This window comes from Musa acuminata, chromosome BXJ1-3 (genome assembly GCF_036884655.1).
Source record: "Musa acuminata AAA Group cultivar baxijiao chromosome BXJ1-3, Cavendish_Baxijiao_AAA, whole genome shotgun sequence".
NCBI lineage: Eukaryota > Viridiplantae > Streptophyta > Magnoliopsida > Zingiberales > Musaceae > Musa > Musa acuminata.
In genome coordinates this window covers 11,424,350-11,447,419 of record NC_088329.1, presented here as the reverse complement: position 1 = coordinate 11,447,419, position 23,070 = coordinate 11,424,350, and the positions used below count along the sequence as shown (strand labels likewise).

At 38.3% G+C, this 23,070-nt stretch overlaps 4 protein-coding genes across 5 annotated transcripts; 3 read left to right on the top strand and 1 right to left on the bottom strand.

Annotated features, from left to right (window-relative positions):
• Window positions 1–1,673, top strand: LOC103973420 (probable xyloglucan endotransglucosylase/hydrolase protein 30). The gene is made up of 4 exons (XM_009387979.3): window positions 1–315; window positions 414–514; window positions 744–952; window positions 1,023–1,673. The coding sequence occupies exons 1-4, from the start codon at window positions 129–131 to the stop codon at window positions 1,543–1,545; spliced, it is 1,020 nt and encodes a 339-aa protein (XP_009386254.2). The 5' UTR covers window positions 1–128; the 3' UTR covers window positions 1,546–1,673.
• A 1,363-nt stretch (window positions 1,674–3,036) lies between these two features.
• LOC135623041 (5'-methylthioadenosine nucleosidase-like) lies at window positions 3,037–9,924 on the top strand. Its single transcript, XM_065125541.1, has 8 exons — window positions 3,037–3,322; window positions 3,440–3,506; window positions 4,567–4,658; window positions 5,416–5,522; window positions 6,207–6,281; window positions 7,330–7,404; window positions 7,784–7,876; window positions 9,366–9,924. The coding sequence occupies exons 1-8, from the start codon at window positions 3,166–3,168 to the stop codon at window positions 9,561–9,563; spliced, it is 864 nt and encodes a 287-aa protein (XP_064981613.1). The 5' UTR covers window positions 3,037–3,165; the 3' UTR covers window positions 9,564–9,924.
• A 3,433-nt stretch (window positions 9,925–13,357) lies between these two features.
• LOC103973410 (transcription factor MYB41-like) lies at window positions 13,358–14,782 on the top strand. The gene is made up of 4 exons (XM_009387967.3): window positions 13,358–13,385; window positions 13,488–13,760; window positions 13,840–14,514; window positions 14,596–14,782. The coding sequence occupies exons 2-4, from the start codon at window positions 13,498–13,500 to the stop codon at window positions 14,624–14,626; spliced, it is 969 nt and encodes a 322-aa protein (XP_009386242.2). The 5' UTR covers window positions 13,358–13,385; window positions 13,488–13,497; the 3' UTR covers window positions 14,627–14,782.
• Window positions 14,783–17,589: 2,807 nt separating this feature from the next.
• On the bottom strand, window positions 17,590–22,815 carry LOC135623036 (uncharacterized). 2 transcript variants are annotated; one of them, XM_065125533.1, is made up of 11 exons: window positions 22,582–22,815; window positions 22,085–22,484; window positions 21,271–21,477; window positions 20,950–21,168; window positions 20,822–20,888; window positions 20,524–20,739; window positions 20,216–20,307; window positions 18,777–18,965; window positions 18,537–18,673; window positions 17,808–18,119; window positions 17,590–17,716 (listed from the first exon to the last, which is right to left on the bottom strand). In XM_065125533.1, the coding sequence occupies exons 1-10, from the start codon at window positions 22,695–22,697 to the stop codon at window positions 17,843–17,845; spliced, it is 1,920 nt and encodes a 639-aa protein (XP_064981605.1). In that variant the 5' UTR covers window positions 22,698–22,815; the 3' UTR covers window positions 17,590–17,716; window positions 17,808–17,842. The 2 variants fall into 2 exon arrangements, with proteins under 2 accessions (XP_064981605.1, XP_064981594.1); XM_065125522.1 differs by having other exon boundaries at window positions 17,590–18,119.
• Window positions 22,816–23,070: the final 255 nt, after the last annotated feature.

Genomic DNA, 23,070 nt, shown 5'->3' with positions numbered 1-23,070 from the left:
GAAAGCTCTGGTCGTTCTCAGTACTTTGTAGCGAGTTCTTCGGTTCTCTCCCCCTTTTTGTCGCCCCCCCCAAGGAGAGACGAGGGAGGAGAGCAAGCGGATCAGCGTCTGCCTCTTGAAGGTACGACATGGATCGAGGAGTGCCAGCATTCTCCTTCGTCGTCGTCGCGGTGCTCGCCCTGGCCTCGTCTGTCGCGTCCGTCAACGTGACCACGCTCGCGTTCGACGAGGGTTACGTCCCGCTCTTCGGCGAAGGCAATCTGGTGCGCTCCGCCGGCGGGAGGAGCGTCAGCCTCCTCCTCAACCGCTTCTCCGGTGAACGCTTCGTCCTCCTCCTCTGACCGTCGCCGTCGTCACTTCGAGTTACTGCAGGATTCGATTTGATCTTGTTTCTTTGGTTTTTGGGTTGTCAGGATCCGGATTCATATCGAAGGACATGTATTACCATGGATTATTCAGTGCCTCCATCAAGCTGCCATCGGATTACACGGCGGGGGTCGTGGTTGCCTTTTACGTAAGCCATTACTCTGCTTCCCGTGTTTCTGTAGTTATTTCAATGGATTATAATGCTATCGATAAGGTTTCAGATGCTGTTTCCATTTGAATTGCATTATTAGATGTCTTAGATTGTAGAGAAGACCTCGACTTGACCGGTGCACTGCCATCACAGAGCGAGAATAGTAAGCAGCTTTACTGTGACATATGATGTGCTCTACGTCTTCTTTGTCTCTGTGGCCACGCAGACGTCCAACGGTGACGTGTTCGAGAAGAACCACGACGAGCTCGACTTCGAGTTCCTGGGGAACATCCGCGGCAAGGAGTGGAGGGTGCAGACCAACGTGTACGGCAACGGAAGCACCTGCCGCGGCCGCGAGGAGCGATACTACCTCCCCTTCGATCCCACCGCCGACTTCCACCGCTATTCCATCCTCTGGACAGCTGAGAACATCATGTGAGCCTCTGGACCGCCGATTTCCGCCTTCTGCTCTTCCTTATAGCAATAATTCTCCTTCTTTCTCCAGCTTCTACATCGACGACACCCCTATCAGGGAGGTCCGCCGGTCCGATGCCATGGGCGGCGACTACCCGTCGAAGCCGATGTCGCTCTACGCCACCATCTGGGACGCGTCCAACTGGGCCACCTCCGGCGGCAAGTACAAGGTCAACTACAAGTTCGGCCCCTTCGTCTCCTCGTTCTCCGACCTCGCCCTCCTCGGCTGCCGATTGGACCCGATCCAGCAGGTCCCGACGACCCAAAACGGCTGCGCTGCCGCCGACGCAGAGCTCGCCACCACCGGCCTCCATGTCATGACTCCCGAGAAGCGGCGGGCCATGCGCGCTTTCAGAGAGCAGTACATGAGCTACTCCGTCTGCTACGACCGGGCTCGGTACCCGGAGCCGCTTCCGGAGTGCGACGTTCTGGAGTCCGAGGGGAAGAGGTTCCGAGAGACTGGGCACTTGAAGTTCCGTAGGCACCACCGGCGCATGCCGCGCCGCGGTAGGCGTGCGGTGGTGGCCGACGCCAACAGGCAGCCACGGATGTGACGATGAAGCCAACGGGCACGGCTGTTGATGCGTGGGCAATTGGTGATTAAGGTTAAAATGCTGGCATTAAGTACGTGATGGTGATGGTCTTAATATTCTTTGTTCGTGGCTAAATATTTCATTTTTTTAATCTCATATTTATTTATATAAGAGTAAAACAGATGATTGATTCGGATATATATATATATATATATATATATTTGAAGATTGAATTGAACCACTTTGGTATGGTTTCATCTAATTTACTCATTCGATTTGGTATAAAATTATATAATGAATTTGAAAGATCAATAACATATTTGTTCATTTATGAAAAGAAAGTACCTCTAAGTAAATTCTCAATAAAAAAACATCATTCGGTCAAAAGCAAACGGTTTTTCTGGATAAAACATAAAAATTCTTTTCATTCTTTTATAAAACATAAAAAAAATTATTTATAATTTACAATCTTATGTTAATAAGAGCTTTAAATATTTCTAAACTATTCTTTTATAAATAAATGTATATATATATATATCCTCAATTTATAATTTTATAATATTTTTATTCCTTACTTATTATATATTTTTTATTCTTTCTTTTCATCCTTCTCTTAATCGTTAAAGATGACATGAAATTATTAAAAAAGGCTATAAGGAACTGAAGATTGAAGAGAATAATGTGAGAAATAAAATTTAATATTTTAATACTATGTACATTTTCTAATATCTTAAAATATATCATTTTCTGGGTTGGTTATATTAATCCAAAAAAGCTCTAAATAATAAGTAAAAAAGAAAAAAAAAAATATAAAGGAGGCATACTTTTAAGCCCATTTATCACAATCGTCAATAATAAATAATTGGGCTTAAATCTGAAATCTAAGATCTATAATCGACAATTTGATTGACCGATTACATGGAAATGGCATCGTTGATTAGATTACTTCACGGGTCACACAAACACGAACGCACGCAGAGTTAGCGAGACATTAGACGATCAAACGAGGAAGTCAACGAATCGGAGGGTTTTATAATATAATTTAATTTAATTGGAACAAAATAGTAGTTAAAATATACAATTAAGTGCTTTAAGAAAACAAATAAAATAAAAACAGTCGATCAAGAAATCCGGAAACGCCTAATGCTGTCCTAAAACGACAGAGAAAGACCAAAGAACACGGCATTGGAAAAATTCTAAGATATTTTTTGACTTGTCAACATGCTTTATCAATCAATAATTTAGACTTAGTTCAATGATCCACTCATTAAGCTATTTTGAAGGAATATTATGTACATAAAATTAGGTTTCCTACGAACATATCTGTCGTTATTTCCAAATTGTGTGTAATTCATCCCAAATTCTACCCTTTTCTTTAAATCTTTTGTTGGCTTCATTGATGATTACCGACCTAATCATTCGCTAAGCCGTGTGGGGGTATATTATATATATATATATATATATATATTCGCTAAGCCGTTCTCCTAATTTTATGTACATAATATTCCATTCCGCACTGGCTGGAAATCCTCAAGAAACATAGGGTCCTAATAGAAAGCCCTCGGCCTCTCTCTCTCTCTCTCTCTCTCTCTCTCTCTCCTTGGAATCGGAAGGAGAGAAGAAAGAAGAAGCGGAGAGTTCATGATGGCGCTTCCCGAGGAGAACGCGGGCGAGGCGGCGCCTGATGCGATGGCGGCAGCAGAGGAAGAGACGGTCGCGGCGGTCGAATCGGTCGCAGAGGAGACCTCGGGGAAGACTGGCGGAGACCGACCCATCTCGACCATCCTGATCGTCATTGGTACCCCGATGAAACCCTAGGATTCTTTCTCTTTCTTTTTAGTTTGTTTTCTTCGCTCGTGGTTTAGGGTTTTCTTGCGCTGATTCTTGATTTGGTTCTTGGTGTTCCGTTCGGCAGCGATGCAGACGGAGGCACTCCCTTTGGTCGCCAAGTTCGGTCTCGCTGAGGATGCTGATGGATCCGTGTGAGTATTAGATCTTCGATTGACTTTATTTTTATCGTCTCAAAAAGATAACAGGAGGCTTTTTTTTTTATCGTCCCAAAAGGGAGTTCGGGAGAGCGAATAATTGAATTGACTGAAAATAAATACGGTGAGGCTGTTTCTGTGACTCGACTCAGCCTTGGCCACCAAGGCCTTAAACGATCAATCTAATCGGTGGCCGCCGAAGCTTGTCACTTAGTTGATAACTACCAAAAGATCATCAAGAGTAGAATTATGAATAAATGATTATTCAACTAAAATATTGGCAATATTTCTACTATTTTATGCTTTGCTCTGTTATTAAACTAAAGCTTGTCTGTAAGAATGCTATTGTTGTGAGTTACGCTGTAAGAATGCTATTTTTTTGCTATGTGGCACTGTAAAAGTTCCTGGGTTTTATTGTTGAATACATGCTTGCGATATAGCCTGATAAGCCTGATTTCACTTTAACCACACGATGTTCACTTTGTAGTACTTAATCCACTCGTGTTGTTCTCCTATCATACACTTTCAGAAATCACATTATCAACAAAATGCCCTAGATATTTACTTTTCTGTGTGGCTAAAATACTAAAAAAATAAGCGATCAGTTGATGTAGTGATGCAGATAGGCACTTATGGTACTGCCTTGGTGCCTATTTGGTGCTAACATGGCATCATGAATGACAAGAAATAGATCAGACATGTTCATCAATACCCGCACAAACAAGAAATGGATGCTTAAGTGGGATTCACATATGAGCCGTATCAGCATAAAGTGGATGTTTCATGACTAAGCCATTGGAATTTTCCAAGACTTAGAGAGGATTATGTCGTTTTCACTCTCTAGTTTGCACATTAAACTATTATTTTCTTAGTTATCCCCCTTCATGTTGTGAATATGAGTTTGAAAACTATGTTTCCATTTTGAAATGCCCTTCTACTATTACTTCATGCAAATGTGTTTTATAACTAGTCTTTCTTTCACTCAATAATTGATTGAGCATTTAAACTTTAAAGTATTAATCAAGAGAGTTTAAGATTGAATGTCACTTTTGAACAGGTTTCCTAAAGGTGTTCCATGGGTCAGATACCATGGTACCTACAAAGGCCTGCATATTGATCTAGTATGGCCAGGGAAAGATATAATATTGGGTATGGGAAGTTCCCTTCTTTCCTTCCATGTAACTCATTCACATCTTATCTTGACCAGTTTATTTTGTTTCCATATCAGGTGGGTTGATGTTCCCAAAGCTGAGCATTTGTTTAGAACTTAATCAAACGAATTTTCAATGGATGATAAATGGGAACCAGTCTAAATGTGACATGGCTTTGGGGTCTAAACAATGGCACAGTTTTATGAAGCTTCTTCTCTTTTTCTTGTACTTAAAATTTCATTGTATTAGGCTTATGTCAATAGTATATTTTCTGTACTTCCTTGCAAATTATTGATAAAAAAAATCAGCTGAAAAAAAATCTTTTATGTCTTGTATATATTCACTTATCTTCGTGATATGGCAGCTACAACTGAATCTAAGAAGGTAAACCATGGAACTGCACTTGAATATAACAATTACTCCGGAAAATATACAAATATAAATATAAATGATTTATATTAACCTCTTGGTTTTACTTGAGCATTGTATGTGGAAGGGAGTAAATAGTTTCCAAGGTGTATGGGAGCATTGACATCGGATCCTTTTCCAATGTCAAAGCCTCCAAACCGTTTCATACTGAATTGAAACTGAGGAACTTTCAAGCTGATTGTAAGTTTCAGAAAGCATATGGATTCTTCCCCGGATGAGTGTTTTATGTTCATACCATCACTTCACTATGTGGCTAAAGCTATCACTTCTCGCTTATCATTTATTTGTTTCACTTTGGTTGGCCTTATGGATTTTTGTACTTTCAGGTGTTGATAGCGTTGGCACAGTATCGTCAGCTCTTTTGACGTTTGCTTCAATTCAGGCATTGAAACCAGATCTTATCATCAATGCAGGAACCGCTGGTGGCTTTAAAGTATGTTATAGTTCCTAGAACGTGTTTCTGTTGTCCGGTAACATCTAGGCAACACTTATTGAATTTTGAAATATCAACTGTACTCTTGGAACCCTGTTAATTCCTCTCAGTCTGCTGGTTGCCTATCCGATAGGCTCTTCCTTTAATTGCCATTTTTGAGAGGTATCCTGTTGATGCAATTTAAAGATATTTATAGCTTGAAACTTAGATTCTTGTGATGTTTCCACCATCTTCTCTTTTCACGTTCTACTTTTGTGGCACTTCTTTTGGCTTCTGATTGAGGTCTGTGTGGTTGATCATTCCTTATTTCCAACATGAATCATCTAGTTTTTATAATTAAAATTTTGACTATCACTAATAATTAATTTTACTTTATCTCACATTTTTTTCTATGGAACTTCATGAGAGTAAATTGTACAAGTTAACGAATGTCCTTAATTCGTGTTATGATGGCACTTCTTGATATGATTTGTTCCTGATTTCCTCAGTCAGCTGAACTTTTTGCTCTTATTGTAAATTGTAACTGAATGGCTTGAGATCTTTTATCTGAGCTGTTTCTAACTGATGTTTACTTTTGATGATGTTCTTTTTTAAAATTGGTTTGCTTAGTATTTTCTCTGCCAATTTGCCTTGATATATTGTCAGATGGTACGTGCCTGAAAATTTACTTTTTAATGATTTCAGGCAAAAGGAGCATGCATTAGGGATGTCTACCTTCCCTCTCATGTTGCTTTTCATGACAGAAGAATACCTATACCTGTGAGTCTTGCTACATTTACCATAACTCAGTCTACAATATCAGTCTTCTTTTTATTCTCAGTCACGAGGTTTTTACTCGATATAAAATCTATCAGCTGGGGTAACTTCTATCACAGAAACTGGTTTTTTTTTTTTTTTTGTCAATTACACCATATCTCATTGCTTCATCACTAGTGGCTTTTTTTTCAGTCTCAGTTGCTATATATTACCTCATTGGGCTATTATTTCATTTAATTAGATGTTCACTTCAGTTTCTTAGTGTTGACTTAGGGCACCTTTTGTGCTCTAGAATACTTGAAATGTGTTGAATAGAATTCAAAATTAGAGAGGTTGTAATTAATTGCTGTCTTGCACACAGATGATGATAATCATGGCACTATATCTGGCAATGTGCTAGTTGTACATGTTATCATATTTATATCTTCATCCACCCCAAGAATTTTGAGATGTTGTGAAACATTTGGATTTAGTCTGGCTAGGGTGTAATCGTCGACATATATATAGGGTATTTAGTCATTTATATTGTGAATTATCAAAGTGCAAAATATTATAAAAGATTGTGAGAATAGCAGGACAAAGAAAAGAATTATGTAACAGTTACTTGATAGAAATGACTGAAGTAGCATTAAAAGTGAATAAGCCATTAAATGTGAATTTATTCAAAATTTTCCATCTCATGTATCAGATTCCATAATCAAAATTTGATAAAAAAACATGAAGCAACGATAGACTTAAGAGCACGCAGGTACGATTTTCATCCCTGCTTGCGTCTTATGAGATTTAGGGACTTAACAAAATAGATCTATGAAATTATTAAAGAACTGTGAGATTCTATTTCTGCAATGCAATTGCTAACTTCCCATAAAGCTTTAGGAGGGGATGTGGAAATTTCTAAATGACATTAAAGTTTATGCTCTCAGTGTATTAATTATTCAGTTCTTTACTTGATCAAAGCTTACTTCATGGAATGTTCTCTTATAATGATGCAGTTGTGAAAGCTTTGCTGAAGTTAACCCCTCACATTTGACCTGTTCTTGTACATATGCAGGTCTTTGATTTATATGGAATTGGATCTAGGCAAACATTTTCTACTCCGAACCTCCTAAAAGAAGTTAACTTGAAGGTATTTATACTGTACTTAATAGAGAATCATAAAATGGTTGTATCTAATATGGATGCATTTGATATTTTCTTTGTCAAAATAAGTAAAGAGGGTTGTTTGGATAGATAAGTGTGGGTATTAGTATAATGTGAGGTTTGAGTTTGCTCGGCCTGCTCTTGAACCTTCTGTACCTTTGTTTCCACAAAATGCTTACATCCAAGCATTCAATGCAGACCTACAATAGCCTTTCAACATGTTTAATGCCGTTCAGAACCTTTTAATCTAGTATATTTTGGTTGGAAGAATATTCAATTAATTGTAAGTTAGAAAATATATTACTGAATTGCCTTTTGTTTGGGCTTGATGGCTGAGCAGGCTCATGTATATATTTCTATAACAGGTTGGGAGGTTGTCGACTGGCAATTCCTTAGATATGTCTCCTCAGGATGAAGCATCAATTCTGGCAAACGATGCGACTGTCAAAGACATGGAGGTAAATTCTTCTTTGGCATAATTCATCAACTTCATCCTTGGAAAGGGACGAGTGTCGGGGATATTGAGAGCATGCGTTACCACTAAGTCAGTAACAAGTTTGGTGGTCACATAGTTCTGTTGATAATGGATTCCTCATGCGGTCACATTGCCAGAATGTGATTGATAGCTTTTAGTTTGTGATTTCATATTGTTTCAGTCCATTTCCAATAAACAAAATTCATGTTGTTTCAATCCATTTTCAATAAGTAATACATTTGTTGCCTCTTGTGCATCAATTTCTTAAGCACAGATACTTCCTTGCCAACTAGTTAAGGAATGCATCACTGTGCTTGTACATGAATCCTACCGGACAGTTCTGTTTCTCAATCTTTCCATCCCTCGGTCAATTTTGAAAAAGCATAAATTCTTAGATTGAAAGAAACACAAGCAAATTGATCCTTAAAAAATCAGCAACTGTTGTAATCTCTTGCAACATTGGGATGGTTAAATTAGTCCTTGCAGGGCAAAACTGGGAACAGGCTTCCACCATAAACTATAATAAGATTGAGGCTTTCAAGTATCGGCTTAAGCCTTGGAGTAGACAGGAACAAGGATAGAATACCAACAAGTTGGCTCAAATATTATTAGTTGTATTTTCCAATCATATCATTTTTTTTATATTCTGACTTTAAAGACACATGAGAGAATTAGCTTTCCATGGTAAGGATGCTACTTTATGATCTAGGTGATTAGAGATTTTCTCCCCAAAACATCTGATTTTAAGGTTAAGATTGCTTTTGCTGATCATATTCAACTCCTGCATTGTTAGGAGCCTCGTATATTAGGCCAGCCTCTTTTGGTTTTACAGATATATATGATGGTTCTAAAAGTATTAATGTAGGGGCAGCTTTGAGTCAATGAATTTACTGTTATCATGGCTCACGAGTAATTAAAATGTAGTTATTCCATTTGGAGCTGCCAGATAATGCTTCTCATGTGCTTTTCAATATGACCTTTCGTCTGATTTGTATTGATACCTAACAAGTTTGGCTTGCATTTAGATTCTCGATGTTCTTAAATTTGATCCAACAGAGATAATAACTCTTGAGGGATTCCTTGTAAATTAAATGTCTCATGGATTTATTATTTACAAGCTTTGCTACCATCACAAATTTTTGAACCTCAAATTCGAGGGCTATTAATTGATAACAGCATGTATGAAACAATAAGCAACTGTAAGTTGCTGTTTGTATTAGAGAAATACAGGCTGGACAAGTTCAAATAAAGGGGACACCTGCATAAACTTCTGTAGGTAAAATGTACAGGCCATAAAGGTTAGAAGTAAAGGGCGGGAACCGTTTACATGAGATCCTTTTGGTGATGTCTCATTTAGATCTGAACGGATGTTTTGCATCAGTTTAGTTCCACATTTCATATGAATCATTCAAGTTGTCTCTGGCTGGGCTAATTTTTCTGTTATTAATGGGGTGCTATGTACATTTTATCAGGGAGCAGCAGTGGCATATGTTGCAGATTTATTATCAGTCCCAGCTATCTTTGTCAAAGCTGTGACAGATATTGTAGATGGGGACAAGCCCACTGCAGAAGAGTTCATGCAAAACTTGATTGCAGTTACTGCCGCACTTGATCATGCTGTTACTGAAGTGGTTGACTTCATAAATGGTAAATCTCTCTATGATCTTTGATGGTTATCATCGAGCTATCTGAGAACTTACCTATGCGGCAAACTATGGAACTTAAATATTTGTTACTATACTACTGGTTTAGCCAAGTTTGAGCGACCCATGGAGTGTTGTTTCAATAAGGGGACCATGATTTTCACATTCAATACGAGTTTATCCGTGTTATGCATAGGAGGGGTTCTATTAAATCAACAATTAGCGGTTCATATCCTGTATGAGTATTAGTACCCTGCATAAGATACAATGTCAGATGTTGTTGTTCTGCGTAGAAAATCTTTGGTCATTGATGTGCGGGCCATTTATTTGAACTACCACTTGTTTTAGCTAATGCACCAATGAGAGAATCTATCTGGAGTTTGGTTTAGGTTGGTTATATCCATCTTGCTTTAGATTTTGTTTAATTGTTAAAATTTTCGCTTTGATAAATTATGAATACTGCCTTTCTTTGTTATGCGAACAAATATTATTAGCTTCAATTTTTTTATCACATGGTATCAATTTTCATAATCCGATGGATAATACGCTTCTTTTCCTTCATCTTTCTGGGCATTTGGATACATACGGCTTTCTTGGCTTGGCTCACGAATCGTTCGTCTGTGTTGCACCTGCATTTTGCACCCGCGCTTCTTTGTTTTGCTTTGTGGCCTTGATCCCATCTCGCCACCCACCTCCTCTATTGGTCCGCTCATGGGAACTAATCCACGTGAACTAAGAATATAATAGGGAGGATATCATATTATGATTTTTGTGTTGCAATTAGGTTAGAAAGGGATACAAGTTGTTTCTTATCCATCTGTTCACGATGAACACGTAGAAATATGTTACAAATATTGTCCCATCTATTATTAGGTATAAAAACTTACTCTAACATAGTTACGAAGGTGGTCAATTTTTTTACTGTTCATCATCACACTTATCTATCTTGGATTATTAATTCGGACATAAAATTACACCCCTCTTCCCCAGCACATATAGGTCGAAATAATTTCGGATTGACTAGGATGATATTTTTTAATAACATAATATAAAAAACTCTTGATATATAGTCAACCCTATCATATGACGTTTTATATCATTAGAACATGTCAATCTTACATTTGGCTCGTACATAAATTTAAAATTTTAAACCATAATATTTTCTTCTTGGACTTTTATAAGCAGCCGATCATATTTAATAAAGCTGATATCATCTAAAGTTTCTCCATGCCATTATTTTGTAAGTAGGGTCAGGGCTTCAATCGTTCCAATAAATCTAGCTCTCTGCAATTTGGCAAGTCAATCGATCTACCAATAACATTTAAGCACCACTTGTAGATTTTCCGGAACTTGGTTCCGTCATGATATCCAAACTACGATTCTTTGTAACTTAATTAATCAAGAAAGTACGGTTTAAAGAATAGACTAATTTCAATCAAGAGAGTCTTAACTTAATTAATATTTTTAGTTAAGGAAGCATTAGTCCAAGTGCACCCAAAGACCAAAGGTTTCTTCCTGTTGATGAATTGATAGAAACCCAAGGGCCCATCGTAGAATAATGGTCAGTTGTGGTTTAGTAGTATACTATAATTTGAGCGGAACCCCCAAATCCAACAACTTATGCATGAAGAGAATCTAAGGCATGTTTGCAAAATTTAGCATGGTGATGACGTCAATGTTGCTTGCTGCATTAGCATGATGAAGACTTTAATACACATTATATGTACCTGTACCTGTACCTGTATATATTTATGCAACCACCTCCACAAGTGGCATATCTACTGTGGAACACTCATCCGATAGGGAGGTTAATCATGTGGATTGGTGACATCATCTTCCGAAGAATGGCTATTTACTTACTTGATCATTTCAGTTATTTTATGTCAACGTTATAGAGTTCAAAAGTTTGCATCTTTCTTGAGTTTATTTGCAGAAGCTGATGAACAAAACCAAACCTTCGATATTTGAAGAGAGTGTAGACTATTGAGATGTCACTGACGAGTGTTTTCATGGCTTGATGTGCGTGCTAGAGAGTGATGGAGAAAAGAAGATAAGTGATGGATCAATTGATTAGTAGAAATTTAGATATATGGATCAAAATATTCTTAATGTCTGGAGATTCATATATGACCAAAACATAAAATGAATTCAAAGAGTATCATGCAAGTTAACTCCAACTACCTAACAAGAAGATTTCCCATTAAGTTATCCAAACATCTGAATCACTTTATAGTCACTATAGATTAATACATAGCATGTAAACAAACCTCCATAGATTTGATTATGTCACAGATACTTACAACCTTGTATCTGGTACATGAGCTGATGTTTTCCTTCACTGTGAATGGTCATGGATGAGGCAATGACACAATAAACTACATCGATAGGTCTCGTAGTTTGTCGTGCTCAACTAAATCTGGTGCAGATGATAACTATGTATCAGTACTCCAATCTCGTATGTTCTCTGGGACCTATATATATATATATATATATACATATATATACATACATACATACATATATATATATATATATATATATATATATATATATATATATATATATATATATATATATATATATATATATATATATATATATATCCAATATTTAGCAGGAAACGAAGTCTCTCCCCAATGGATTTAGCAGGTGAACAGTTGAAATATAGGCGCCATTGATTGGGTAAGAAGAAGAAGAAGAAGAAGAAGATCACAAAAAGCCTCCATGACCTCTGCTGTTGACTCTTAAAGGCATCATGCTCAATATTAGAGTGTGATTAGTGCAACTAACATGATGATGATTGGAAGTTTTCTTCAGAGAAGATACATAAAGTTGACATGGTCAAGGTGGTAAAGATGATGGATTGATTACTTGCATATATATATATATATATATATATATATATATATAAGGCCAACCCGAAATCATTCATTCTAATTCTAATTCGAATCGTTGATTCGGTTTGACCGATTCAATTCTGATTCAAACCAAACCGTAATTGAATCTAAGTAGATTCTGGATAAGGCATGTTCGTTTCACGAATAGAAAAGGAGATGTGTAAACTTACGAACGTTTCCCTGTTTATTATCGCTTATCGAATAACCTATTTCTTCATCCTCGAACAATTAAACTCCGCTGTGAAAACCTAATATCAGAATACCAGAAGAAGTAGCACAAAAACTACGAGATCATGCAATACTACAACTTGATCATGCCATCATCATCTTCATCCCTGAGGGAAATCCTTAGAAGACGATTGGGAATCCAATAAACAAGTTTTCGACAGTGCTGTGTCGTTGCAGTCGTCCTTCAAACCATGCATGTTTCTGTGGGCGAAACCACGCAGTTTTCCCCTGCTGCGGCCTCATGAGTCCTCAACTCGGGCCAATTAGGTGGCTTCTCTTCGTCTGGGTCCCACCGCTGCATGAGGAAGAAGAGAGGCTGTTCCTCTTGAAGCTATTTGACGATGGCACACTGGCGCGGATAAACCCTGTAGACTTGTCTCTGCTAAACTGCCAAAAGAAGCCCTACGTAGTTGAAGTAAGACTCACAGGAGGAGTCCGTAAAGAATCCCTCGCGTCGGAAGGGGCTTATATCGTTCGTACGTGGGATTATAGTAATATCCCTTTCTCAAAGCTTCCATTTGCAGGCTCTTTCCATGCTCCTCACGACGATAAATTAAAGGCCACACATGAAAGACTGACCATCGTCAGTAGGGTTCCATTATAATATGTTGTTCTGGCTGCAAGACAAAACAAGATTACTCCCCCTCTATAAATATCCTGTGATCCCCAAAGCCAAAGCAAGCTCATACCCACACCACAACCCTTGTCGCCCTCCTACTCTCAGGTTACTTACTGTTCCTCTCAGCTCCATCTACCTAACATTCCGTAACCCTAAGGCGGATCCTTAACTGGTTTTGTTGTTGCTATTCTCTTTCCTTTTCCTCAGTGTGGGAAGCATGGGGAGGCCACCATGTTGCGATGAGCACGGCGTCAAGAAGGGCTCTTGGATGCCTGACGAGGATAAGAAGTTGACGGACTACATTCAGAAGCACGGCCAGGGGAACTGGCGGCGGCTGCCCAAGCTCGCCGGCCTCGACCGGTGCGGCAAAAGCTGCAGGCTGCGCTGGACAAACTACCTCCGCCCGGACATCAGGAGGGGGAAGTTCACAGACGAAGAGGAAAAGCTCATCATCCAACTCCACTCTGTTCTCGGCAACAAGTACGTCTTTCTTCTTTCACTCGTTTGGTCGCAGTGGTTTGGGTCTTAAGCAATTCTCCATCGTCTTCTCCGACTGAAGGTGGTCGACCATCGCCACCCGTTTGCCCGGAAGGACCGACAACGAGATCAAGAACTTCTGGAACACCACTCTGAGGAAGAAGCTGCTGCAGATGGGCATCGACCCCGTGACGCATCAGCCAAGAACCGACCTCAGCCTGCTCTCCAGCTCGACGAGCCGTCTCGATAGTTCCCTTCAGCTACAAGTAGATGCTGCACGCTTGATCGAGTTGCATTTGGTGCAGAACCTCGTTCGGCTCCTTACCTGCAGTAGTCCCGCTCCAAATCTGGACCTCATCCGTCTCCTTGGATCAGCTGTTCCTAAGAACCACCACCAAGTGAACGATCTCTTCGCTTTGACCCCCCAGCTCTCGAGTCTCGTCAACGGATCACTCGGTCTTCCCAGTTTGGCGCCGGTGGGTCAAGAAATCCTTTCCGTGAATGGTGGACAAACAGCTGCACCTTCATCTGCAGATGATTCAAGCTCGGAGAGTATGATGACGAGCAAAGACTGCGGTACAAACTCCGGTACGATCCCGGCATCGGTTACTGCACCTTCGTTGGTTTCATCTCCAGAGAACATGAGTAAGAACGAGACCATCTCTCTCGAGGGATCTACCAACACGCCCACCTCGCCACCCTTCGAGGCTTGGGATGCCCTAAACCTGGACGATTTTGGCTGGAAAGAAATCATAGAGTAAGAATCTATGTGTATACTTCATGCTTGCTTCAAATCTCTAGCTGATCTCAATTCTAATCATATTATCCGTCATCGCAGTCAAATGTCGCCATGGCTAAATGCACCATAGGAGCCACAGCTCAAGGAAAGCACCACTCGCGCAGGAAGACAAGTGGTGGTAGATGACTTTTGTGATGCAGAAAATACTGGTCGTGTACATCTTGTTTTTTTGGGTGTGTGTTGAGACTTGAGATTGTTTCATGTTATGTTCAGCTGGTAATAATAGTAGAAGAACACCCTCCTCCGGTCCTTTGTTTGAGGAGAGCTCACATCATGGAAATGAATGCCTGAAACATTTGATGAACCGTTTAACGTTTAACAATTAGGCAGCGGAGTAGGAGATGAGTAACGACGAAGAACAAAAAATGTATAAGACGAAAGAGACAGTGTCTGTGTGGAAGAAGACTGAGGTGTGGTCTCACATTGCAACCTCAGACTATGACAAAGAAGCAAGTGTCGTCTTCAGTCAGTTTCTCTGCAACAAATAGTCTTATGATTAGTTGCTCATTAGGTGGATGAACTCAGTCGCATCCATTCCTTGGGCAACAAGCCATCTTCACAAAGTGTACTCCTTCTTCTACGTCCATCCTTATATATTTGCAGCAACCTTGACTCGGGAAAAAGGATGCTGAAAAGACGTCAGTGCTTATTAATTATGTGTATTTGGTTGTGCAGTATTCTATATAATCAATCATATATTGCAACCTTTATGTCCCACAAAGTATACTCATATGTATAGTAGTCGGACAATGGATCTACAAGAACCAACCATCTACCTAATCTCAGCAGAATACTTCGATTGGAAACCCAATTTAGATGAGTTAGGTAAACACCCGAAAAATGACAACGGAGAAAGTAGCCAACCTTGAAAATGATCACCGTTAGTTAGCTATGTATGTGTCCCGATCTCACAACTCCTACACCATATACACATCAAAAAAATACATATCTCTTCAAGAAGCCACAAATTATGAACCTTAATACACGTTAACGACTCTGAATTCTTGATCTCTCAAGTACGCATTGATTGATATGGGGAATATTCATCTTCGAATGGAGCTCGACATGTGGCTGCCATGTCACCGTAAATGTTAAAGACTCAACGTATACAATACACCACATCAGCAAAATAATAATAAAAAAATATTCTCTTATGGGGGAATATGGGAAGAGAAGAGAGTGTGCTTGTATTCATCCTTCTTTAATTTCTCATGGTGGAAGAAGGATTGACATGAATACAAATACATTTATTTTGAGATCTATCTCTCTTTTTCTCCTCTCATACCCATTTTGGAAATACTAAGTTTGAAGTTGGAGGGACAATCTCGAGAATCTCTCTCGATTTTGATCTTCATATAGGATAGGATGAAAATAGTTTAGATATTAGCTCTTTTGGCACAGGTCAAGCTTGAGTGATCATCTACATTGGATAATGACACAAAGATATCTTTACAAGGATTATATAACATTGTTAAGCCCTATCGATGCACAAGGTAACAACAAATATTGGTCTTTAACTTTCGATAGGGCAATGATATCTCAACCCATCAACCCATGCCTCAAAACTTGAAGATCTTTGTTGAGAGGGACTTGAATGGTTCTTAAGGCAGGTAATCAATGATTGGCCCCACTCGGGTAGCATAGGGCACTGTTTAGGCCCTGGAATAATGTTGGGCTATATTCTCTCTTTGCAACTTATCATGTGTCGTTGACTTCTCTATATGGGTGTGTGTTTTATAACATATTTAAAATGTCCATTGAGGGTTTAAAAAATATATATATTTTTAAATATAAATTAGTGATTGATAAATCTTTTTTAAATCATATTTAACTTAGATATTACATTTCAAATGCTCTTTTAACATTTGTAGGATACTAATATAATTTTTGAAAATTTCAAAGTATGGATCATACACTTTTTTTTGTAAGATTATACATATTTATTTATTTATTTATTTTACTTATTAATTTATGTATTTAATTTCAAAAAAATATTAGAAAGATAAATTTATTATATAATATTCAATGAATCTTTGAGATAGATATAATTTTATCAAATAAAACTGACATCGATAAATATTTAAAATATAATTTTAATCTAATCATTTGTTAAACACTCAAAATGTTCTATAATTTCATATTTACAAAGTTTCTTTATCAAAATGCACATTAAAAAATAGAAATATGTTCTTAAACGCAGTTACCAACTGATGATTTGTTTTCTTTCATTAGATATCTTAATCATACATAATCAAACATTAATCCTTAAGTCTCCATAACCTTGTCATTCCTCACCAACTAATTGATGCCACGTGTTTTCTTTGAGTAGACATCTTAATCATACTTCATAATTATGTTATTAGTTGAATTAGTGGGTCAATCGATCCAATCATATGTTTAATGAAACTTTTAAAATTATGTTAAAGTATAAAATATACATATAATAACATCATAAGAGAATATATATATATATATATATATATATATGTATATATAATGTTCTTTTTATAATAAAAAATATATATTTAAAGATACAAATATCTCTGATAAAGAAAAAAATAATTCGACACGTTGGTCGAATCATTCTTGTACGTCAACGTCGACTCGTTGGTAATCTTGAGCACCTAAATCACCTTAACATGTCGATCTAATATCAGGATAAAAAGTTTTATGTGACACCCCATTGCTCGATGCACTAATTTTCAAGTTCACTATACTTTCTGAGTCTTCCAAGCACAAGTCTCTAACATAGTTTTTATATTATCTCCCTTCGAGTTTTCATGGTCTCCCGACATCTGACTTGGTTCTAAACTCGAGCAGGATTTATTGGCTCCAAACCTTTGACGACAACCTACGCAATCTACAGTAACAAATACTGACAACGATGTTTAGGCAAGAAAAAGTATTACACAAAACGCATACAAAGAAAAGAGGAGCCAAAGATGATGAAGTGAAAACAGAGCATTACAAGCTGAGTGTTGTATACCGCTCAAGACAAATCGGTGAGACAAATACACATCGGTACATCAAGGCTTCTTACCAATCTGCACAACTCATCATATCCATTTCTAAAGTAACAACAAGTTTTACATAAGTTTTTGAAAGAGAAGGGCCTCGAAGATCCAAGCCCTTGCAATTTTGTGTTCCCAACATCCGTTAGCTGCTACGAAATGAGACTTGATTCACATATATGAAATGATATGATTGAACATTCGTTCAAGTCCCATTTTCAGCTGATGCAAATTACTAACCAAAAGATTGGATGTCTTTTGCATGTTTTGTCTCATCAGCTCCCATTAGCATCTGACAGATGGCATTCTTGGGCATTTGAAGATACGATCCTATCAGCATCATCGGTGCCAGTCTCGGACGGCACAATCCCTTCCGCAAACACAAACTGGTTGGTGACACCAAGGAAATCGGCAAGCTGCATTACAGCAGATTGAGAAATAGCACTCTCTGGATTGACCGAGTCTGGTAAATGAGGTAGGCATTCAGGGAGGAATTCCTCCTGATGCCTTGTTGGTGCATAAAGTGCAAGAACAGCCTCGCAAAAGATGAATCTGCAACAATAAACACAAAGCCAAACAAAGAAATGTCACCTTATTAATTAACAACAGATAAATTATAAATTTCTATGCACCATAAGTATGAGAAAATAATGACATAAACATGCAGCACACAGTCATCAGAATGCTTGCTATCCTGTTATGATTCAGAAGCAGGAAAATCGAGTCAAATAAATAACAATTATTTTTCTTTAGGCAACTAGTGGTCTCTGAGTTATACAGAATCACTGGGATTTTAGGTTTCAGACGACACTAGCAAAAAGGAGACTAATGGTCAATAAATGTGCATAATTATGGCCAGAATCCAACAGAGTTGATAGGTCATTTTTCTTGAAGCAGATGCCAATAGTATATCAAAGTATGAAATCATTGACATATTTAATGTTTGATTTCCACAATCCAAAAGGTGACCTGAGTAGAAGCCGCCTCAAAAATGGGTCACCCAAGACTTCAATCCAAACTGGATGTAGCCCATTTGATGTTATTAATGTTCTTTCCCATTCATTCAATGAAAATGACAGTAATTTCTCAGCCTTGTCATATTTATCCTGAAACAATTGCAATTCTTAGCGTCAAAGCAATAAAAACAAGTTGCTAAGAAGTGAAAAACAAAATATGAGCATAAAGAAACAAGAAGACTAAATGACATACCCTATCAAAATTCATGCCAGAAATACCAATCAAGAAGCAGAAAGCTTGCACTGGTGCTGTGAGGAACATAGTGAATTGGCTCCCATTTTGAAAACGAGCATACTCACTAGAAGATGTCAACGGCGGAGGTCTAGAACTTGGAGAAAGAAGTATAGCTGTTGTTTCTCCTTTCTCAGATCCATGTATAACCTGTATAAAATGTTGTCATAAATATCAAAAAAACAGCACCATCCAAGGCAAAGGATGGTAGAGTAACAAACACTTCAGTCCAGGACCATAAGACACACTGAAAAACTAGATTTGGATAAATTTTACAATTTAACTTTGTTACTCTTTGAACACCACAGATGTAGATGGCATGAATTAAATGGGAACTTCTAGTTTTTTGTTGATCGAAACAGATTTTGTAATCTATACCGGTTATTTATGAGCAAGAAAGCATGAGAAATATCCTTCTATGTTAAACATGTGAAAAGGATATTAAAGAATCACTCATGCAAAGATGAAGAACACTACAAATAACAAATTTTTCCTTTTTTTCTTTATTCAGACCCATGAAATGTCACAGGAAGGCCAAAAACTTTTCTAAGACCAAACTTTATCTTTGTCCTGGCTTCAGCAAAAGTTTTACGATTGAACCTATCACATTTGTATTAACCTGCCAAAAGCATCCTATAAGAACATTTTCAAAAAATAAAATGTAGAAATTTGATTAAATATGATTTAATCGATTGTAAATATGTGGTAATCACCAATGCAAACAACTGTTCTAGAATATGTTTTAGTTGAAATCGGAGCTTGTAAAATTAAGGCGAGTAATTAATAGAATTTTCTTGTTACCAATGAGTTCGGTTTGGCTAATAGTTGTGAATTATAATTTATAATATTATGCAGCAGTGAAAAAGCATGTTCAACGATAAGTACTTACATGAGACCTCACTCTTCATGTATGACTGAAGGAACATTGAACCTCATAATTGCATATCAAGAGTAAACACAAAGTTATGCAATGACTAAGCTGAACTATAATCAAAGAGACACATTAAACAAACAAACTGAAGTCTTAATCAACTAGGTTATCATGAAAAAATCATTCAAATGCAGCAGTTATTAGTTGTCTTTCATATCTGATTGGCATTCCTCGATATTTCAATTAAACTGATAAGGTTAAAAGTTTTTCCTATGTAAAACAATAATATTGCAATTTCCTAATGTCACAGTATTTTATGCTTTTTATCCACATGCACCTCATATTTCTATCTGTAGCAATTAATTCCTGAATTTTAGTGATATATTTGCAATTCATTTTGTAAGAACAGAAAGATAACATAACACTTCATTTAACTAAAATAGAAAATTATGTGTGCATTTTTTATGTCCAGGCACTAGTCTTCCGAGTCCCAGAATGTCAAAGAGAACATTTGAGCTGACAACCCTGCCTTGAATGCTTGGCTTTTGTCGCTGTCAATCACCAGAAAAATTGGTTTTCTTGTAAATGGAATCAAATCGCAAGGGTAAATGAAGTTTGAACCTGAGAAAAAGAGAAAAAAAAAAGTTGTTGATACTAAGTACGGTAACAAGTCTCAAGACAATTATAAGAACACAATACTGCCAGCAATTTTGATTATCAAGGTGTAGTTGCATAAGGTGAATGAGCATTTTGTGTGCAATTATGTCATTCCTGTAGATAGATCTGATGACTAAATAAACAACTGTTGGTGTGTCAAATAAAGACACGAAAAGGTACCTCCATTTCCACGAGAACCAAACCACAAACAACCCTGTTGGTCAGAACCAACAATGTGGCTCTCCTTGTTCCGAATGGATGTATGGGTAGGTCTGCCATGTGGGGGTCTCACCAGGGAGGACAACTCAAGATTATTAAAGTTCTCTCCAATCTTCTCAGCAGCATCCAATGAAATTTCAGAAGTTAATGATACAGGATTACTTAGTGCAGGTCCTCCTGCAATATTTTAAGATGAAACAAATTAGCTGTCTTTCATAACATGTGAAACTATGATTTCATAATGGAATTACAGTTTAACCTGCAGTTGAGAGGTATATTAACATGATCCCATCAGGAGGGAGCTCTTCACAAATTGTCGAAAGGACCTGCACAGAAGGTATTGGTGAAGAAGAAGATGCAAATGTGGGATAGCACCGATAAACTCACCATAAGAAAATGTGTAACAGAAGGCCGATACAAAATCAGCTTTCTTGGATTAGGCGGCAATGTATGATCTCTAATATCCTGCAATAGATTGACACGATTAGTCCCGGTTCCAAAATGACTATTGTCAGCACCACTCCTCATTGAGAATGAACCAGATGGTTCCCACTCCAGGCACTGAAGCATCCTGAAAGTATCCAGAGTCAGCTCTGTAAACTTGACCTGGCCACATAAAGCACATTAGCCATTACTGTTTCTAAAATATTTCAAGAGTGTAACATGACACTTGAAGGAGGATTAACAGGAAATATAAGCACAATTTACCTCATTGTTATGATAGCTGCTCAGGATCACGTCACGTAAAACCAGATTCCTCTTGGTGTAGCTAGAAGCCACTATAGGAAGTGACTCTGGATGCACATCAAAGAGAAAGCTATATCTTAAAGGCCTCATGTTCATGAATGGTGTATCAACTTTTAGAAACCTGACTATTTCCTGAACCACATGCTTCCACTCTTTGAATTCTGTTTCCTGCGTTTTACAAAGAACACAATACAGAATATTATCGACTGATTATTGTGATATTTGAGCAACCAAAGAAATTCCTTTACTTGTTGCATTATAACCAAAATTTTGTTGTTTGAGAACAATCAGAACATCAAGGCCTAGTTCCGAATATCTAAGACCTATAAGACACTTTATTAAGATCACCAGTTGCTTCAATAAAATTGACAACTGATGAGTTTTAGATCCTAACAGATTCACCAGAAAGAAGAAAGTTTCCTCGAAATAATAGATTCAACATTAGAAGAATCAGATGGCCATATATCTAACCTTAATGACGAAGTTAGCTTTCGCAAAGCAATAGAAGGCTCAACTTAAGAAGAATCATGGGGCCTTACTTATATCCGATCCTTATGATTAAAGCAACACGTGATCCATATGATCTTACCATGAGATGTGATGTTTATGGCAACTTCACTTTGAAATATTTGATGATTTTAAGCAATTAAGAAGAACTCGATCATATCCATTCTAAACCAACAAAAAAAATCAAGAATGATCACATTCACAATGTGTCTACTTATACCAATCAATGTTTCGCAATCGGAACATTCTTTTGTTAATCAAGGCCTACCTGAAAGCTCTTCTTGCACTCATCCACCATTGACTTGAGCAACACGACCAGTTTGGCGATCATCTCCCGCCGCCCGAGCACGAGGCAGACGATGAGGAACCGTGCGAGGAACCTCAGCTGCTTGTTGGCGAGAGCCATGTCCTGCTGCGCCGGGCTTCCGCTGCTGTCCCGGAAGTACTCACGGCTGAGGATGGCCTCGTAGAAGATGTAGGCCTCGGCGAGGTAGGACGAGTCGCTCGTCCGCTGGTACTGTCCGTAGTAGAGCTGGGCGATCCTAGCGGCGATCTCACCGATCTCCCACCGCCGGAGCCCCGCCTCCACCAGCTTCTGGCGGTGCTCCTGCTGCAGTTTCCAGAGCTGGGTATAGATCTTGAACGCCTTGTGGAGATCCGCATCGTTCCTGAAACGATTCAAGAAGGAAATAAGGATTGGGGATCGAGGAGTCCACCGGAGGCCACGAAGGAGAAGCAGGAAGGGGTCGAGGGGATTTGGCTCACCGATTCCGGCCGTAGATGGGGAGATCGCGAACCCTAGAGAACTTGCGGTCGGCCTTGTCGAGCAGAGACCAGAAGAGCTCGGTGATGGGGATGTTGTTGCTGTTGATCGGCGCCATCTTCGTGGCGTCTGTCGAAAGGGTTTCCGTTCGAGTGTGGGAGGTTTTGGCCTTGAGGCGATCAAGCCATGCCCACTCCCGCGAGGAAGACGACGACGCCGAATGGAGGAAGGATCAGAAAAGAAGAGCGAGTTTCTTTACTTTTATACCCTTGCAGAACTTGGAAATAGCATTCAAAATATTAATTTGAATTTTAATATGCACATAAACATCAAATATTTTGCTTTCATATTTAAAAAAATATATATTTTCTTTGAGTAATCCCTCAACTCCAATTTTTGTTTTTTCCGCATAGACTTAAAAGTTTGTTTCTCGTTTTAATCCCATTAAAGTATTCACCATATTTAACACCGTATATTTTTTATTTTAGTCT

Excerpts from the sequence above, each read along its gene's own strand:
- LOC103973420 (XM_009387979.3), top strand. The coding sequence starts at position 129 with ATGGATCGAGGAGTGCCAGCATTCTCCTTCGTCGTCGTCGCGGTGCTC. Across the intron at positions 316-413 it reads CCTCCTCAACCGCTTCTCCG|GATCCGGATTCATATCGAAG; the intron begins GTGAACGCTTCG and ends TTGGGTTGTCAG. Across the intron at positions 515-743 it reads GGGTCGTGGTTGCCTTTTAC|ACGTCCAACGGTGACGTGTT; the intron begins GTAAGCCATTAC and ends GTGGCCACGCAG.
- LOC135623041 (XM_065125541.1), top strand. The coding sequence starts at position 3,166 with ATGATGGCGCTTCCCGAGGAGAACGCGGGCGAGGCGGCGCCTGATGCG. Across the intron at positions 6,282-7,329 it reads ACAGAAGAATACCTATACCT|GTCTTTGATTTATATGGAAT; the intron begins GTGAGTCTTGCT and ends GTACATATGCAG. Across the intron at positions 7,877-9,365 it reads CGACTGTCAAAGACATGGAG|GGAGCAGCAGTGGCATATGT; the intron begins GTAAATTCTTCT and ends ACATTTTATCAG.
- LOC103973410 (XM_009387967.3), top strand. The coding sequence starts at position 13,498 with ATGGGGAGGCCACCATGTTGCGATGAGCACGGCGTCAAGAAGGGCTCT. Across the intron at positions 13,761-13,839 it reads CACTCTGTTCTCGGCAACAA|GTGGTCGACCATCGCCACCC; the intron begins GTACGTCTTTCT and ends CTCCGACTGAAG. Across the intron at positions 14,515-14,595 it reads GGCTGGAAAGAAATCATAGA|TCAAATGTCGCCATGGCTAA; the intron begins GTAAGAATCTAT and ends CCGTCATCGCAG.
- LOC135623036 (XM_065125522.1), bottom strand. The coding sequence starts at position 22,697 with ATGGCGCCGATCAACAGCAACAACATCCCCATCACCGAGCTCTTCTGG. Across the intron at positions 22,485-22,581 it reads CCCATCTACGGCCGGAATCG|GAACGATGCGGATCTCCACA; the intron begins GTGAGCCAAATC and ends GAATCGTTTCAG. Across the intron at positions 18,674-18,776 it reads CTGGCATGAATTTTGATAGG|GATAAATATGACAAGGCTGA; the intron begins GTATGTCATTTA and ends CAATTGTTTCAG.